This window comes from Mangifera indica, chromosome 3 (genome assembly GCF_011075055.1).
Source record: "Mangifera indica cultivar Alphonso chromosome 3, CATAS_Mindica_2.1, whole genome shotgun sequence".
In the NCBI taxonomy this organism is placed as follows: Eukaryota; Viridiplantae; Streptophyta; class Magnoliopsida; order Sapindales; family Anacardiaceae; genus Mangifera; species Mangifera indica.
The window spans coordinates 6551977-6569955 of record NC_058139.1 but is presented as its reverse complement, the minus strand read 5'-3'; the positions used below and the strand labels follow the sequence as shown (position 1 = coordinate 6569955).

General features: G+C 34.2%; 5 protein-coding genes across 8 annotated transcripts; 2 read left to right on the top strand and 3 right to left on the bottom strand.

Annotated features, from left to right (window-relative positions):
• The first annotated feature begins 161 nt into the window (after window positions 1-161).
• On the top strand, window positions 162-1565 carry LOC123211913. Its single transcript, XM_044630885.1, has 3 exons — window positions 162-369; window positions 723-1210; window positions 1324-1565. The coding sequence occupies exons 2-3, from the start codon at window positions 752-754 to the stop codon at window positions 1411-1413; spliced, it is 549 nt and encodes a 182-aa protein (XP_044486820.1). The 5' UTR covers window positions 162-369; window positions 723-751; the 3' UTR covers window positions 1414-1565.
• A 95-nt stretch (window positions 1566-1660) lies between these two features.
• Window positions 1661-4394, bottom strand: LOC123211912 (DEAD-box ATP-dependent RNA helicase 35). Its single transcript, XM_044630884.1, has 3 exons — window positions 4252-4394; window positions 3116-4025; window positions 1661-2643 (listed from the first exon to the last, which is right to left on the bottom strand). Exons 2-3 carry the CDS (start codon window positions 4015-4017, stop codon window positions 1779-1781), a joined length of 1767 nt encoding a protein of 588 aa, XP_044486819.1. The 5' UTR covers window positions 4018-4025; window positions 4252-4394; the 3' UTR covers window positions 1661-1778.
• Window positions 4395-4784: 390 nt separating this feature from the next.
• On the top strand, window positions 4785-6894 carry LOC123210560 (triphosphate tunnel metalloenzyme 3-like). Of its 3 annotated transcripts, none has more exons than XM_044628998.1 (2): window positions 4785-5538; window positions 6608-6894. In XM_044628998.1, exon 1 carries the CDS (start codon window positions 4866-4868, stop codon window positions 5526-5528), a length of 663 nt encoding a protein of 220 aa, XP_044484933.1. In that variant the 5' UTR covers window positions 4785-4865; the 3' UTR covers window positions 5529-5538; window positions 6608-6894. The 3 variants fall into 3 exon arrangements, with proteins under 3 accessions (XP_044484933.1, XP_044484935.1, XP_044484934.1); XM_044629000.1 differs by having other exon boundaries at window positions 6543-6894; XM_044628999.1 differs by having other exon boundaries at window positions 6534-6894.
• Window positions 6895-8160: 1266 nt separating this feature from the next.
• Window positions 8161-10271, bottom strand: LOC123210741 (phosphopantothenoylcysteine decarboxylase subunit VHS3-like). Its single transcript, XM_044629215.1, has 3 exons — window positions 10017-10271; window positions 8826-8884; window positions 8161-8735 (listed from the first exon to the last, which is right to left on the bottom strand). Exons 1-3 carry the CDS (start codon window positions 10131-10133, stop codon window positions 8420-8422), a joined length of 492 nt encoding a protein of 163 aa, XP_044485150.1. The 5' UTR covers window positions 10134-10271; the 3' UTR covers window positions 8161-8419.
• Window positions 10272-10872: 601 nt separating this feature from the next.
• On the bottom strand, window positions 10873-16053 carry LOC123212267 (P-loop guanosine triphosphatase YjiA-like). 2 transcript variants are annotated; one of them, XM_044631358.1, is made up of 10 exons: window positions 15449-16045; window positions 14705-14770; window positions 14397-14577; window positions 14031-14227; window positions 13548-13598; window positions 13354-13445; window positions 12361-12458; window positions 11558-11640; window positions 11343-11447; window positions 10873-11185 (listed from the first exon to the last, which is right to left on the bottom strand). In XM_044631358.1, exons 1-10 carry the CDS (start codon window positions 15941-15943, stop codon window positions 11048-11050), a joined length of 1506 nt encoding a protein of 501 aa, XP_044487293.1. In that variant the 5' UTR covers window positions 15944-16045; the 3' UTR covers window positions 10873-11047. The 2 variants fall into 2 exon arrangements, with proteins under 2 accessions (XP_044487293.1, XP_044487294.1); XM_044631359.1 differs by lacking the exon at window positions 14705-14770 and having other exon boundaries at window positions 15449-16053.
• Between the last annotated feature and the right edge of the window lie 1926 nt (window positions 16054-17979).

The window sequence follows — 17979 nt, the reverse complement described above, 5'->3', positions numbered from 1 at the left end:
AACTAGAATGATGCAGGAGCCATGAATCTAGGACTCTCTTTAGTAGAGCCAAAATTTTGCCTCTTTTATGTCATAAATCAGAAGCCAGTCTCTGAAATCCAACTCTAATTGTAACTTAAAGTTAAAATAAGCCGAAATGGGCTACCAATAGCAGTAGAGACCGAATTTAGAGTGAAGACATTCTATGTGCAAGTGCTTGGTAATTTCTCATGACAATAAAAGCAAACAAAATGATGAGAGAAAAAGCAAATCAGAAGACTTCCCTTCCTCTTGACACTGCAATATTTTTTCTCTCCATCTCTTAGAAGATAAGCAAAGAAAAGAAAATCTCTTGAATAATGTCCTCTATGGAGACTGCAACTTTGTCTGGTAATTAACCTTTATTTTACATTATCATCATGCTGACCAACCAATTTATACATGTCATTTTTTTTATTTTACTTTAAAACTTGGAATGCTTGTCGTTGTTCGAAGTTTGAACATCATTCGATACCATCAATTTTTTGAAGCAGAATATGCTTGTGATTCATCAAACTGTCAGAACAAAGTTTCACCTGTCTTTTCATTTTCTTAATATCAAATTTTACTGGCCTTTTGTATCCTTGGTTGCTTGCCAATATTGATTCAGAATATTATGTTTGCCTATTTACACAACAGATAGATCAAATGGGTGCTGTATGACGCAGCAGACTTTGTTACTGAACATTCTTATAATCTTTCAGATTCCTGAGAAGATTTGGTTGAGAAGGAAATGGAAAGCACCCCACAAGAATTAGAAGTTGATTCCCGGAGAAATCAGCAATCTAGATTCAGTAAATGTACAACTTATGATGGCTCTAAATTAGTGAGTAAACAGAACAAGCAGTTTTCTAATAAATTTATCCCAGATTCAATAGCTTCAAGATCCAATGAGGCTGGGAAGAAATTGGTGTTGAATTTTTCCAGAGGTAAAGTATTCAATTATTCCTTCAAAGGCCAGGATAGTTCACAGGCAAATGAAATCGAACAACTGATGGAACGATTGAAGATTCTTGAAGATGAAACTGAAGCTATGAAGCAAACATTGGTTGACACCATAGAAGAGAGGACAAGGTTGGTGAATGAAATATATCAAGAGTTTCTGACAATACACCATTTCCAGCGCCTCAGAAACCTCATGACAGGATTGAAATCTTCGGATGGATCTTTGATTGTCAATCCTTCACATAAGGTAATGAATTTGCCTCGAAGACTGCAATTACTGTTTCATATAATCGAAATTTAAGACTACTTACTTACCAAAAAAAAAGAAATCTCAGACCACTTTGTTTGATGTTAATACAGAAGGCTATAATGGGGATTGGCCTGTCGCAAATTCTACAAGAAGAGTCAAATCCTTGTACTGTCCACAAAGCAAATATGCACTTCAGCTAGCAGTAGCATCCATTCCCAAATGGGGCTTTCGTTTTTCTTGTTCAATTACTAGATTGCAGCCTACTAGCATTGGTGTTTACTGCATATTAATACTTTTTCACAACTCAAAAACTTTCTAATTGATTAATTTGGTATGTTAGCACATTACACAAGCGCAGAAATTCACCTCCAACATGCAAGGAACTGTTGGGAGAATGATAGTCCTAAATTTGCTGAAATGGATGATAATCCAAAGATTCCTAAACCATGAACAAACAAGAAAGCAATAGTACTTCTTTATTAACTAATTATACTAGAAAGCACAAGCAGACTCAATAAAAGGTTTGCTACCACGTCGAAAGACATGTATAACGGGAAAGTGTACATCAGATTTCTCCTCGATAGCCTCCAGAACCAAAATAATCCCTCCGGGAGCTGGCAATTGCCATGCTTTTCTGATGCTCCAACTTGGGGCAATCACGGATACGATGACCAAGCCCACCACAATATGCACAGCCCTTAACCCCACTTGCAGTTGTAATTGCTTCTACATCCTCCATCGGATCGTTTAGCTCAGCTAAAACAGGAGGAATCCTCTGTTTTGCTTCTTGCAATAGGTGCTTAAGATCAAGAAGTGTTGTCTCACTTTGATTCTTGTTTATAAATGTTGTTGCAATCCCAGTCCTTCCACATCGACCAGTTCGCCCAATTCTGTGAACGTAATTCTCTATTTCAGCAGGCATGTCATAATTAATGACATGTTGAATATCAGGAAAATCCAAACCCTTTGAAGCAACATCAGTAGCAACCAAGACATCTTTCTTGCCTGATTTAAAGGCCGAAATGGCATATTCTCTGTCTTCCTGATCCTTCCCTCCATGAATGGCCACTGCCTCAACTCCTTTCACCAGAAGATATTCATGAATGTCGTCCACATCAGCTTTGTTCTCACAAAATATTAAAACAGGAGGTGGGGTTTTCTGAAGGCATTCAAGAAGGTATACAATCTTTGCCTCTTGTTTCACATACTCAACTTCCTGAATCACATCAAGATTTGCCGCTCCAGCTCTTCCCACATTGACAGTAACAGGCTTCACCAGAGCACTTCTAGCAAAGTTCTGAATTTTTGTAGGCATAGTGGCAGAGAATAAAAGAGTTTGTCGTTGAGCTTTAAAGTGGTCAAACACTTCCCTTATATCATCTTCAAATCCCAGATCCACCAATCTATCTGCCTCATCCAATGTTAAATATCTGTAGTATGAAGGTCGCAGTTTTAATATCATTACATATTATCAAAACAAACCACATATATATCCTAGGAACAATAATATATAAGTAATCCTTCAACAAGGCAGATATAAATGGAAACATCTTACAATGAATGCTAATAGATGTACATAGTTATATCTCAACATGTATAACAACTGACCAACCAATTCCAAACTTAAAGTTCAAAGGATGAAATAGAAAGGATTGGGGAAGGACATGAAATTTTCTTGCAATAAACTAAACATTTACAATCTTTTTAAGTAGAAAACATAGGTTAATATTGAAAACATTCTGGCTGACAACAAAGACTGCCTACACAAGTTCCATTAATTAGAGAGGAAATAAGCATTGTGCATAAAAGTGCAAAAGTGAAACTACCCACTCAAGACTTCATAATTTTGCAGCTTATTCTAAAGTTCGACGCAGTTAGAACCGTGGGACTAAGTCAGCTCACCTACAGTTATCCAGATTCATCTTCTTCTTTGCCAGCATGTCCTTCAACCTCCCTGGAGTTGCAACAACAATGTGCACGCCCCTCTTCACAATCTCCAACTGTGACCGCATATCAACTCCCCCGATACAAAGCAATGCCCTCAACTCTGGATAACCGGCTTCCTGCATTGGTATCAAAAACTGTTCTACCACCTCATATGTCTGCCTTGCGAGCTCTCTGGATGGGCATATAATTAGACAAAATGGCCCTTCTCCTGGAACAATTGGCATCATCATCTCCTCTTGCAGTGCTATCATGATCATTGGCAATACAAACACCAATGTCTTGCCTGAGCCCGTAAATGCAATCCCAATCATGTCCCTACCAGACAAAATAACTGGAAGACCCTGTACCTGAATGGGAGTTGGTTGAACGATCCCCTTTGCTTTCAACTTCTTCAAAATGGGCTCAGGAAACCTCATGTCCTTGAAATTCTTAATTGGCGGAGGAATATCTTCACCATCAACGATAATATGCCACTGCTTTCGAATTAAATCACATGCCTTCTTTGACATTTTTCGAATAGACAAAGGTGGCTTCCATCCCGTCAATAAAGGTTCAGTGTATGTTATTCCCTTTGCCAATTCCCGAACTGACATCAGCGTTTTCCTATCAGACAAGTGCTCAATCATCTCCTTTTCTTGTTGTACAATCTGCTCCGTGGGACTGATTTCAGGTTGATCACGCTTAAGCTGAGATGCTTTAACAAGCAAGCTAGGCTTGGCTTCAGCAAGTTTAGATTTTTCAAGCTCTTCCTCCAACGCCGAGGATTTACCCTTACGCTGAAGTATTTTTTGAGCTTCCATAGCTCTACGCTTCGCCACTGGAACATAATCAACATAATCATCGTCTTCCTCCATCATTTTATTTCCTGATACAGCATTAAAAATTGTCAATAATCACAGATGCCAAACTTACAAAAAAATGCGTAAACAAGCTTAATAAAAAAGAATCAAATATCCAGAACATTAAACACAACCGCTAGAAACTCATATCAAACAGATGAAACTACAGAAGAAATTAGGGTTTTTAAAACACAAACGAAATTGCACCACTTGATTCATAGTTGATAAAGAAAGAGACGTAAGTTTACTTACAATTGACGAGGCTGATGGAAAAATCAGAAGATCTGGGGGAATCGCCGAAAACCTAGGTCTCAAATTGGGGCCACTGTATTAATTATTTCTTTGTCCAGAGTCGGTTTAGTAACGACATATTAATTTAACTTTTTTAAATATAAATTTTAGAAAAATTAAATGATTTAATCAAAATTCGAAATAAGAATTTGGATTACCGTTAAATTTCAAAAATGTTATATCTATATTAATTTCTATTTTTGATATTTACAAATGTCTCAAATACTTCTCTGTAAATTTAATGCATTTATACAAATTTATTATTTTCTGTTAGAATATACTGAGCAAAAATCAACTTTCAAATAAGTTGGAATTATTTGATTTAATAAGTTGTATATTGATTTGAATCACATCTTAGGGGATTATTGCTATTTTAGAAACTTAAGGTGCACATTGTAGTAATTATATCTTAGGGGAATATTTTAACTCTAACAAAACAAGGAACAAAAAGAGAAAAATGGAGAACCCCTGAGGTATAATTAAATAACGAAATTTCCCCTAGATTTATTCCGTTTTCTGCGCAAAACAAAAATACAAACAAAATCCATGTTTTCCTTATCCAGTCGAATAATTTTATGAGGTTTTTTTCCAACATTCCTCTTCTTGACAAGCTCAAAAATTTTGTTGCCATGGAAGTGGAAGTTAAGCTCCGATTGAAGAACTCCACTGCGCATCAAAAGCTCTCTCACCTTCTCTCACCTTTCCACAAGAGAACCCTTTTCCAGGAAAACGTTTTCTTTGATGATAAACACTCAAAACTCTCTTCAAACTTAGCTGTTCTTCGTCTCCGTTTCTACAACTTAAATTATCACTGTGTCCTCTCCCTCAAAGCCAAACCCGTCATGTCAAATGGAATTAGCCGCATCCAGGAGCTTGAAGAGCCCCTTCCTGTGACTACAGCCACTGAATGTTTATCAAAACCGAATCTTTTATCCAAAATCGATTCAAAGATCATGGCTTTGGTTAAAAATGAATATGGGGTTGGTGAAGATGGTGAGTTTATTTGTTTAGGTGGGTTTAAAAATGTGAGGGGTATTTATGAATGGAAAGGTTTGAAGTTGGAATTGGATGAGACAATTTATGGGTTTGGAACATGTTATGAGATAGAGTGTGAGAGTTTGGAGCCTGAGAGAGATAAGAAATTGATTGAGGGGTTTTTGGAGGAGAATGGGATTGAGTATGAGTACTCTCAGGCTTCAAAGTTCGCGATTTTTCGATCTGGGAAGTTGCCTGATTGAGTGGAGAATTGTAAGTTGTTTATGGTTTTTCTTTTTTTTTTTTGGTTGAATTATTGTATTGACTGTAATGTGAATTAGTTTAAGTTAATAACGTATAATGAGGTTGTTTGTGTCAATTTTAGTGAATTTCGATTGCAAATTTATGTGCTCTTTTGTCATCTCATATTTATTGTGTGTGACAAGTGAGACTAGCTGTTAGCAGTTGGTTTGAAATTCAGTAGTGAAATATTCTAAGAAAATTATGGCATTTGTGCTTAGAAATTTAGTTAAAGTGTGCATAGTTATCTAGTTGTGGTGTAAGTATTCATAGTCTGGAGTTTGAAGGTTCATAATTTCTGGCCAACGCTGCCCAAGAGAGTGAATAAGGATGGTAGCTCTGTGTTTTTGTTGTTGAAGGGGTGGAATAATGTTTTATTGATTTGTTAAATGATTAATAAACCACCATTGGCTGTTTATACATAATTCTTTTGGTATTGTTTTGACTCATAAGTTTAACAGTCTCCATCCCAGCAGATTAAAAGAATATGAAGTCATAAAATTTCGTGGACTGAGAGAACCACCATTATGTTCTTAAGGAATAGTAGAATTACCTTTTGAGCACTTATAATGAAGGTTGAATTACTACTTTAATGATTCTACAGATTAGAAGTGTAATAGCACATGTTATTAAGCACCTTTTGTAAACAGCTGAGCATGGTACACTCACTGTGATTTATTCTTTTCTTTAAAAAAAAAATTGTCGTTTCCATGAACTAGACTAGACTTTGCACAAGAGAATGTTAATTCAGTTATTTTGGAGAAAAAAAATCTGAAAAATTGAACTAATAAATGTGATTCACTAACTATTTTTTATTCAAGTATTCACACGATCATTTTGGTACTTTATTGACCATTATAAGTGAGCTCTAAATGTTTATTTAAGCTGTGGATTGTGTTTAAAATCTAAGTTGATTAAGATTTTCTCTTCCTTTTAAACTTGTATTGACATTTTGCTATTTTGTCAAGTGGCTGAAGATTAGTTTCTATAATTCTGAGGGCAAACTAACGACTGTCTGGTTCTTCACTTGTTTGACCAAAAGGTAGAAGAACCTGAGCCATCTATGTTCTGGTTAGGCCCTGCAGACACGGCCTCAGGAATTGATGCATAAAAGTTTAAACATTATAAGCCTGGAAACTTGCTCTGTTTGTGGTATAAGAATTTCTCCTATGCTGGCATGATATAAGATGCAGTTATAAAGAAACTAAAATTTTTCTTTCTTGTTCCTTATTCCTTAGTTGCCAGAAACAAGTTCTGATCTCTTTTGTAGTTATGAACACTAACACTATTCTATGATATTTTGCGACTCTTGTTTGTTAACTATACAATGATTGAAATTCTTGTTATAAACGCATATTTTTCCCATTACTGTTGCTGATTGGGTAAGGTTCTTAATCTTCTAAGAAATCGGAACATGTGCTGTATTTTCTAATGCAGAGGCTTGTGTAAGAGTAAAAATTGGTTGCTATGTAGAATTGTGGAAACTTCATATCATTGTGCTTGAAAAACTTAGGGGAAGATTTGGTAGATGAGATGCTGAAAGTACTTTTTCTATGGATCAAACATCAACATTGTTTAATTTGTGTTTGGATAGGAGACAAAGTATATGGATAGAATTTTCAACTCTTCTTGTCAAAATTTGTGGTAGGTGTTTGAAACCTCTGTTTTAGGGAGAAAACGTTGAAGAATAAAACATGCTATTTAGTGTCAGCTATTATTATTGTGGATTTCCACAGTTTTGATCGAAATTGTAGTATATTTAGAACCTCTAAGCTGAATCCAAAATTTTTACACTGAAAAAAAAGATAAGAAATATGCTCATGGAACTTCTACATGCTGCAGCTCTAGAAAGGTTTTTTTGAGTTTTTAACAACATTCTCAGGTTTTAGACATATAAAATGAAATAAATTATAGATCATTACAGCAATGAATGGATACAACTCAAAAAATCATAACTTTCTCTGAAAACATCAGTCAAGATGAAGTGTAAGGGTAGCCCACGCATCTATCAAATTATCTCCATAAGATATCTCTGAGGTCCAAAGTTAGAGGTGTTTGTGGGTAGGCCCAGCCGTCTCACTTGAAAAAGTATGACCCATTGGGGCATGGCTCACGATTTGTGGACTACATCAGGTCCGTAGGTTGTACAGGTCATACCAGACCTATGGATCCAACCTGGCATGACCCATAAAAAATAAAAAATATATAAATATATTATGATATACCGGCTCATTAAAGGTTCATAGAGAAATGCCCCAGAATCCATAGATCGTGTTGCAGGTCGGCAAAGCTCATCCTTTTGACAATATGTGAATACGACGGGACATACCAAATTCAGCTCGGCACAGCCCACAACTGTGTCTAGTCAAAACCATGGCCCAAGGAATTGGAAACCAAACCCAGCTTCAGAAACTTGCAAATGTTAGCAAACAATGTCTAGCTTAAGTTCCAAACCAACTTTTACGGCAATCCCAAAGAAGCTCTAAAAATGTGGGTTTCTAAATAAGATGCGAATGAAATTTGCCATTGGCTTATCATTAGTTATTCACTATTTAAACACACATTCCAAAGAATCAACATTCTACAATAACAGCATGTTGAAACTCATTGATGTATAAGACCTGGCAAAACAATTCCTCATTACAAATTTGTAACAAAAAGGGCGGTCCTTTCATATACAGGCATAAGAGCCAATGTGGTCAAGACTTAATCTACTTAGTTATACATAATAGACGATGGTTCAGACGCTAAATAAAAGAAAGCTAACTTTTCTTCACCTACAGAACAAAACAGCTTAAATAATTGCCCCTCCTGACAATATTCAAAAATGGCTTCAACGAAAAATAGCATTCTCTCATTTCTTCTTTTTAGATGGTGGCTCCCTTTGCTCTTCATCCTCTTCTTCATCATCATCATCCTCTTCATTGTCGTCGTCATCATCGTCATCCTCCTCATCCTCCTCCTCATCATCCTCATCGCTTTCACTATTGCCATTTGCCTCAGCAGCATCATCTGAATCCTCCTCCTCATCACTTTCTTCTTCTCCAGAGTCATCTTCCTCCTCCTCACCACCATCATCATCGTCATCACTTTCAGTTTCATCAGCTTCACCGGCATCTTTGGCTTCTGCATCAGGCTTTTGCGCTTCAGTCAATTGGGTGAATGGAAACCTGCAATGCAATCACAAACCCATTAGACGTTATCACCTCAAATTATCATTACATCAGGAAGATTTTCAGTTTAAAAAAACTCTTTTGTACCTATGATCAACTCCTGGGAAGCTTGAAAACTCATTTCTACCATAGCATTGAGATCCAATCTGTTAATTGCAGAACATGTTAAAATAAGCATATTATCAGACTACATATACCAATTCCTAAATTAGTGGAAGACAAAATTTGCCAACTTATAAAAGGGAAACAAAGGAGCTTCTTAGATATTGCAACATAACAAAACTGTTGTAAAAAGAACAGGATTATAAAGAGCACAAAGAACCTTGAGAAAGCAAACAGATGATCTGAAAATGATATATACAAAATCCTGGATAAAGAATACAGGGAATCTGAGGAAAGAGTTGATGTGTCCCTAAAGCAGCAAATTTTATAATCATCATGGAACTGAAATTTATAAAGTATTGTTCTTGTCACCACATACATACAGAAGCCACAATCTTATCATCAAAATAATTCAAGAAAGAGCATAGATCCAACCCTGTTAATCTCCAATGTAACAATCCATGAATTGTACATGAAATTTACACTAATTGCTTCAATATGATAATTCTGTAAATTGTACCTTGGTTGGCCACAAAATTAAGAAAAATTCAAATATCATAGAAATTTAAAGTTAGGTTTTGTACTGATTTGATTTTGGAAAATAAAAGCATAGCGCTGCTCAGCCAACATTGGCGTCACTCTCTGTTCAACTGAAAACTCTTAAAAGTAAACAACCTAACAATCACCACAAGTAATCTTGACCAAGCAGCATTGTCAAAATCCAATATTATTGTCTATAGGAAACTACCAATTAACATTGCACAAGATGACCCAAAAAAAATAAATGTATCTATTGCTCTATCAAGCATCCCCAGCTTGATCACAAATAACTAACCTTCAATGCAACGATCTCAACCCACAAAAGCTCGTCTTTTAAGAGCTGCTCACTTAAAAACCACCCCAAAAATGAAAAACCCAATTATATATTTATTTATTTGTGTGTGTAGCCAGGTCACAAAAACACTCTTCTTGTGCTTGTGACATAGAATCTTCACATCAACAAAACCGTCATTAAAAAACAAAACCCTTGTCTATAAAAATATACTGTCAGCATATAAATCTTCAAAATCCAATCTAAGCATCAAACATGAGTCAAATTTGCAACATAAAAAATAAACAGGTAAAAAAATAATGATAAAAATTTAAGATACTACACTTATGGAAACGACAATGTACCAACAAGAGAAGGCCAAGAAGAAACTTTTGAGCCTGCAAAGAAGTCTCCGCCACCAGAGAACACAAAATCATCTCCAGATCAACAGTAGTTCTATGCAGAAGTGTCTCCATCTCCATAAGCGAGTGCAGAGGTCTGAAGAAGACAAGCGAAGGAAGCAAAGACTGAGACACGAGAGGGTCAAAGGGAGGTTTACAAGGGAGATTCTTAGGGCCTTGACTTCTTTGTCTGCATTTGGACTTGTACTTTACCGAAATTAATTATTTTTAATGTTATTGGTTAAAGTGTAATAATAATTTTGTTAATAAATGGGATACGAAATTAATTTGTGTATATATTAAGTAATAATATAATTAATTAAGAAATAAGATATTATTGTTAATTGGATAACTTATTTAGTAATATGTTGTTCTTGGGGGAAAAAAAACTCTAAAGTGCAAAATATTGAGAAATTAAAGTTCAGTTGTCACATGTTAAGCGTAATTGAAAGAAATTGTGAAAGGATTAAAATAGGAGAGATAACAAAATAAAAGACTTTAACTGCGGGGTGAGGTGTGATCTCAACTCACACGTGGCATCCAGCTCAAGAGCACACCTGATGCCGGAGATCACCAAAGCTGACAGACATCGGAATAGAACTATTTATATACACTTTCAAATATATAAATAATTAATTAAAATATAATTAAATAATTTTAAATTAAAAATAAATATATTTATTTAAATAATTATTATTATTTATGTACTTAATTATATTACAAAAATTATATACATATGTTATTATTCTTTATATCCCATAGATTCGACTCTTGCAGTGCAATCCATTTTAATTGAATTTCAGGTATCAAAAATGAAATCTTTGGTAAAAAGTTTATTTCAATCCAATTTCGTGATTGCCGAATTTTTAACTTGGGTCAAATATACATATTTTCTTTAAATTTTAGGATTGACAACCAACATACATAAATACATACACACAAAAATCCATTTTTACGGTCAAGAGTCAGGACAATATATTAGATTGTTTTGGTGATCATAGTAAACAGGCTTTAAACCCCTTCTCTATTTCCTTTGCATCCAATTTCTTCCCAATGAACACAATCTTATTTATTCTCGGTTCATCTCGACCCCATGGCCGATCAGGAGAGCCTTGAAATATGTCATGAACACCCTGTTATAAATGAAAATATACCAAAGTTAATTCGGGCTGAGAGAACAAAATACCCGTCGCAAATAAAAAAGGACTCAATGAGAAAAACTCAAAATACCAACAACAATGAATATGTTACTAGGTGGCAGAAATGTGATTCATAAAGAGTATAGATTACCTGAAAGACAAATCTTTCATCCATTCCTTGAACGGACAGGAGGCCTTTCATTCGATATATGTCTTCACTACGTTCTAACAATAAAGTACCAAGCCACATGTTAGCCTGCAAAAACAAATGATCAAATGGCATCATCAATCTGTCAGTTTCCAATACTACTAAGCAAACAACTATTCAACAGTTATATAATACTTATCCCTATGGTTGTAACCAACCTTCTCCAGATCTAGGTTCCCTTCACAAACTATGCTGAGAGAAGAGACACCGGGATCGTGTGAATGGTGACCATCATGATGCTCTGCAAATCAGGCCCCAACAAAATCAGTTGAGTTAATAATACAATATTAGTACCACCAGCATGAGAGTCCATTCTTATTGGAGCCAAAGACCAAAATGCCAAACTAAACAGGCAAATATATCCAAAAAATGAAATTTACACAGAAAAAATGAGGAACTGAAACCATCTAAAGCTTCTCCAACTACATCCTCTATACAGTCTAAGACAGTGAAACCGATGATAAATTAGGGGATAAAAAAAAAAGAGGGAAGACATGAAAGGCAGTAGGGTTGGCTATATGGAAATAAAAAGGACCCAACAAACCAAATGCAGAATGCACTTGAGAGAGAGAAAAGTGGCTGTTTCAGTATGGCAGGGCTAAAAACTAAAAACTGAGAACTTCTTTACCATGACAGGCACAATGTTCTTGTACATGCATGTTCTTGTCCATGTATGGGGATGTTTTGCAGAATGGAGATCTACCACAGGTATGGGATGGAGATAACTCACACAAAAAAGAACAATATTACATCCTAAGAGACAGCCATTCAGAGATTGAAACAACTATTTTAGACCATCAAGATTAAATATTCCAAATGCAGTGAAATCACTAAGACATCTGGTATATACCACTGGGAGACAGGAAAGCACATACACTGTTGCTGAAACAAATAGCATTTACACTAGAAACAGCGATAAAATGCTAGATTGTCTCCTGAAATTGTAATTAAAAGAAGTTACCATGCTTGTGGTCATGTTCGTGATGGTCATGATCATGATGATGGTCATGGTCATGGTGACCAGCATGATCTTCCTTTGCATCTACAGCACTCTCAATTCTGCAAAGGTTAGCAAATGTCAGTCCACAATCTCAGATCATTAAATATTTAGCAGGAGTTAGACAGCAGGCAAAAAGAAGAGGGTAGAGAGCATCAGCATAAGACTACATCTAAATCACGACTATGCCACATTGCCCGAATTAACAAGGGCAAAAATATTAAACAAGAAAGCTTGAGGTCAGCAGGGTGCAAATAAATTGTAATTTCCACTTTTTATTCAATCCTTAACCATTTTGATTGTTGTCTTTTTATTTCACTTCCTCCTTATATGTTGCAAAGATATATATATATATATATATATATATATATATATATATATAGAGAGAGAGAGAGAGAGAGAGAGAGAGTACATATTTAACACTAAAATGCACCTATATATTTTCGTAAGACAAAAAAGAGTCCAAACCATTTAGCAAGTAGTAATACACATGAAAAATCAGTAAAAGCATAAAAGACTATCAAAAGATCCATACATGTTGGCAGATCAGAATTCCCTTCTACTTGTGAAGACTGTAGTTAGCATCTATACAGATAAGCAGACTATGAGAATCACTGTTTTTCTATCTAACCAAAGGAAGACAAGACTTGTAGTGAATACAAACCTCAAAAATAACTACTGCTGTGCATGGGCTCACAAGTGATATAACATATAAAGCATCTTCATCAAATATAATTTTTGAATTATTTAAATATATGTCACCAAAGATTCTAACTAAAAGAAAAATTATTTTCTTCATAACCATTTGAGGTGACAGCGGTACAAGGATAGGGAGAAAATTTAAGAAATGAAGATGTCATGTCCTAAGTATAAATTAAAAATGTGAGTTATTTTACCCAAAAAATGGAACAATGGAAACCCAGAAGCAAAAGAATCAGAATCCAGAGAAGATCTAACCTCTCCAAATCAAAACCTCCAATTCCAAGAACATAATCTAAGTCAACTTTTCCAAACTCTGTTCGCTTCATATAAGCCATCCTATTTATGTGCTGCATTTACATGAACAAAGTCAACTTTAGGAAAATAGTCTAACTGAATTAGTAGAACAAGAAAATTACAAAGCATGACACAAGAAACAATAGAATACCAACCTTTATTCGGTCCACCAATGAAGCAATCTCTGGCTCACTAACAAGATCAATCTGATAACACCATAAATACATATATCAGATGGGCGTTAGAGAAACAAATGTGGCATCTGAAATAGGATGCATGTACATTCTATATTCCAGAAGATACAGAAATTACTATCTTCTGATTGAATGAAGCAAACGCATCAAGACAAAAAAGCAAGCTCTTGTGAAAATGATTAAGCCTAAGTGTTTGTTTCTGTGATGTTAAATTGATTCCCACCCAAGGTAAAACATTTTAGGAATCCTGGAGTCGTGGAAAATTTTATATAACTATGCCACCATGCCATTTGGCAGCCAAGTCAGGACATTTCCATGAAAAACATCACATTAAAGTTCAAGAAATAGATACACTCGCAGGACCAGTCAACCAAGAATTCTAAAGCTTCATTTTGAACTGACAAAAATTAACAAGTGTGAACAAAAATATCATATTGAAAATACCTTATTTACTATGACACGATCAGCATAAGCAATTTGTTCTATTGCCTCATTGACAACTCCTTTTGGCTTAACCTCATCCAAATGAAAACCCGCATGTTTAGCATCAACCAATGTGACAACACCATCCAGCTTTACTTCATTAAAAATAGAATCCTCAGCATAAAATGTCTGAATGATTGGCGCTGGGTTTGCTAATCCTGAAAATAAAATTTTGAAACATATCATGCAATGAAAAATAAATATTTTCAACAAATCCAGTTGATCAATTACATATTTGAGATACAACAAACAGCTATAAGTAATTCAACAATTAGTCTTGAAGCATATAATTACATCATAAACTTATGTTGTAAACAAATTTGATACCTGTAGTTTCGATCACAATATGGTCAAATTTCCCCTTCTTTTTACTGACTAATTCAGAAATCATCCTCACCAGATCTCCCCTTACTGTGCAACACAAACAGCCATTGTTAAGCATAACTATGTCCTCAGCCCCAGTAGTTTTGGCTGCAACTAGTGAACCATCAATGTCCACTTCACCAAACTGCAAGTTCAATACAACAACATGAAATTATTCACCAAATGGCAACCCATTTAAGCATGTTTCTACACAAAAAATTCAAGTACCCTTAACAGCATAACAAATGCACCAATAAAACTCAACTTCATACCTCATTCTCAATAATGGCTATGCGCTTCCCATGATTTGCTGTCATGATATGATTGAGCAATGTCGTCTGTCATTAACCAACACAATTTACCATCTTACTAGCATTTAAAATCTACTATCTTTCAAAAGCAAAAATTCTGCTTTCAGACCATAATAGCAGCAATCATTTGATTACTAAAAAACACCTACTGGCAACACATTTTCTCCAAAGGTTTTGATTTAAAAAAAAAAAACAATTTTCAGAAACAAAATGATGAACAAAAAAATAGAAATAGAAGAAATTTCGTATTCAAAGCTTTAGAAGAGATCTAGGGTCTGTCTGTAATAATTTGAATGAGCCAAACGGCACCCACCAACTATCAAAACTCATATTCTAGACACTCTCGTTATAAAACTAAAATTTTGACTTCAGAAAAATTCAAAAAATTTAACAGACTGATTGTTACTGCTTAATTGAATAGATAATAGAATAAAAGCAAAACTTGTGTTCGTAGTTGATAAGAATGTATAATTTTTAGAATTTTTATAATGAGTGTGACTACTATTTTTGTAGCTCCATCAATACAAATTCTAATGGAAAAAAAAAAAAAAAAACCTACACAAACCATATTTGTTCCAGTTCGTTCTTACACTAAAACTAACTTCCCAAATTTCGCAACAGTTCCAAAAAGAATTCCTCAACAATTCACTTTTTTAACCCTTTTTCATGCTTTATTCAAATTTAATTCCTTAAAGAAATAATTACCTTGCCGGAACCTAAAAAACCGGTAATAATTGTGGCAGGGATTCTATTATCGGGTGGAATTTTCGTGGCAACGTCAGATTCATCAGCTGCCGTCGTAGCATTCGCAGCGACGGAAAACCTACGGCTGAGTTTGGTGAAGTTGACAGCAATGAATTTGGACTGAAAAGAAGACGGCGTTGTTTTGAAAGAAAATCTCCGTGTTTGAGGTTTAAATGGAAGGGAAAGGAGGGTGGTTGGGAGTTTGGAAAGGAAGATCGTTTGTTGGCGACAAGTGGAGGAGAAAAAGGCAGCGGCCATTCCCATTGAAAACGAAGCCATTGTTGCTAGACGAGACAGACAGAGAGGGCTTTGGTTTAGGGGTTTTAGATAAGTGAAGAGACATCGGGGCTTCCATGGGGTGATTTTGCGGTTTTTCAAACCATGCGGGCCACGAGAGTTGTGGGGGACTATGTGTGAGATTTCAGTTCGCGAGGGAGTATTTTGTGCGATCGGCATGCGAGCCAGTGTGGTGGGGTTTTTCGTATTTTCCACCAAGCGTGGTGGTAGGTGTTTTCTGAAAATTTTCCGGAATTGGGGTTGTTTTTTTTTTTTTCAAATGTTTTATGAGATATTCTAAATGAGAGTATCCTTTGAAAAACTAAACCATTTAAAATTGGTATTTTGGTATGATATTGAATACGATTTGGTTTTTGTTGAAAGAAAATTGAAAATGGTTGATGATATAAGTTACAATTTTTGGTGATTTTTAAATTAAATCAAGTAGTAAATTTTTTATATGACCTCTTAGTATCATCGCATCTTTCGTCATCAGTAATTATCTTCAATAATTGAGACATCTTTTGAAGTGGTAGTTTAATAATGAAGTTCGTGTTTTCAGTAACCATGAAAAAAATTATAAATCTAAATTGTAAGTCTGAGTAAATCATAATTTTTAGTTCAGTTTAATTTATTTTAACGTATAAAATAATTTGGTTTGACATATAATATTTGTTTTTCTTTTTTTCTAAATTAAATTAATTTTTTTTTAAACTAAAATAAACCGCCCATACACTTTATAAAATGAAAATTCAAGGATTTTTTTTTAAAGATAAATAATTTATTTATAGTTTTGAGTGATATTATACATTTCAGAAGATATTCCATATTATTTCTCAAATTGTGTGTTTTTCCTATTTGCCACTGTCATTATATCTCATCTTCCATAATTTTTTCCTCCCAACTCCAAAATTCTTAAGGGATTATTTCAGTGTAACACGTTTTTTATTTGGATATTGAGTTTTTCTACAATCTATTTAGAACTAAAGAAAAGTCTTAATCCGCTCACGAAATGTTCAATTATAATACTAAAAAAATAAATTTGTGCTATATTTTTTATTTGAAAAATTAATGACACTAAATATGATTATTAAATCCTAACGTCAGTACCTACTTTGATATCTTGTTGAACCAGGCAACCAAAAATATTATTGGTGGAAGAATCACAAAATTAATTACCAATAATGTCAAATTCAACATTGAATCCAAGAGAAAGAAAACTTATAATTTAGAAGGATAACGTGGCTAATCAGCTCACTCAAAGAACTTATGATAAATAAATAAAAGGCCAATGGATTTATTCTAATCTGAAGGAGGTTGTTTTTTTGAGTTTTTATTTTTTAATTTTTAAAATTTTAAATACTTATTTATAGGTGATTAAAATTAATAAAATTTTAATCTCTTAAAATTAATTTTTTTTTACTATGAAATCATAAAAACTAAAAGTTCTTCCTCTAAATTAAGTTTTAAAAAAATTGTATTCATCTCTAAGATTTAGTTTTAAATCTTTGATACTATTGTTAGTGATAAATAATTTTTAATGTATCACTATATTAATAAGATCTTTATCGATCAAAATTTTGAAAAAAAGAGGAGAGATTATTAAAATATAGTGATGCATTAAAGATTTTTTTATCTCTGATAATAATATCAAAAATTAAAAACTAAATTATAAAAAATATTATTTTTTAAAATTTAATTTAAGAAAAAAATTTAATTTTTAAAATTAAAAAATATTAAATTTTAATTTATTTTTAATATTATAAATAAAAAAATAATTTTACCTTTTAGCTAATAATTGAACTTATCCTAAATGAGTGTTAAAATTTTCAAAATAAAGCAGTAAAAATTTGAAAAGTCAACAACAGACCTTGGGTGGGAATGAGCCCTATGGCCTAAATAAAACAAGCAGTACTCCATCCAATCCAACGAACCTCATCATGATTAATCTCATAATTTAACCAGACGAAAACGTTGCGTGTAGAATCCACAAACACCAAAGCCAACCCCGTTTGGGCCCACGCGCGGCCCGCACCAGTCATCAGACTCATCACCACAATCCTCAATGGATAAACCTAAAGAAAAAAAAAACAATTTCTAAATTTCATTGGCACCCACAGTAATCAACCAGAAGTAGGGCCCCCTAATATCTTCTCAGCTTGATCTGAATATCACTTAAGTCCCAAAACTTTGTCATAATGTTTTATATCCCTGTC

What these genes read in the sequence shown, in the direction of transcription:
- LOC123212267 (XM_044631358.1), bottom strand. Translation starts at nt 15,943, where the DNA reads ATGCCGATCGCACAAAATACTCCCTCGCGAACTGAAATCTCACACATA. An exon ending in TAGCCATTATTGAGAATGAG is followed by an intron (nt 14,578 to 14,704) that starts GTATGAAGTTGA and finishes TTGAACTTGCAG; the next exon opens with TTTGGTGAAGTGGACATTGA. An exon ending in GGAACCTAGATCTGGAGAAG is followed by an intron (nt 11,448 to 11,557) that starts GTTGGTTACAAC and finishes TTGTTTTTGCAG; the next exon opens with GCTAACATGTGGCTTGGTAC.
- LOC123211912 (XM_044630884.1), bottom strand. Translation starts at nt 4,017, where the DNA reads ATGATGGAGGAAGACGATGATTATGTTGATTATGTTCCAGTGGCGAAG. An exon ending in ATGAATCTGGATAACTGTAG is followed by an intron (nt 2,644 to 3,115) that starts GTGAGCTGACTT and finishes TTCATACTACAG; the next exon opens with ATATTTAACATTGGATGAGG.
- LOC123211913 (XM_044630885.1), top strand. Translation starts at nt 752, where the DNA reads ATGGAAAGCACCCCACAAGAATTAGAAGTTGATTCCCGGAGAAATCAG. An exon ending in TTGTCAATCCTTCACATAAG is followed by an intron (nt 1,211 to 1,323) that starts GTAATGAATTTG and finishes ATGTTAATACAG; the next exon opens with AAGGCTATAATGGGGATTGG.
- LOC123210741 (XM_044629215.1), bottom strand. Translation starts at nt 10,133, where the DNA reads ATGGAGATGGAGACACTTCTGCATAGAACTACTGTTGATCTGGAGATG. An exon ending in TTCTTGGCCTTCTCTTGTTG is followed by an intron (nt 8,885 to 10,016) that starts GTACATTGTCGT and finishes TGCAATTAACAG; the next exon opens with ATTGGATCTCAATGCTATGG. An exon ending in TTCCCAGGAGTTGATCATAG is followed by an intron (nt 8,736 to 8,825) that starts GTACAAAAGAGT and finishes ATTGCATTGCAG; the next exon opens with GTTTCCATTCACCCAATTGA.
- LOC123210560 (XM_044628998.1), top strand. Translation starts at nt 4,866, where the DNA reads ATGAGGTTTTTTTCCAACATTCCTCTTCTTGACAAGCTCAAAAATTTT.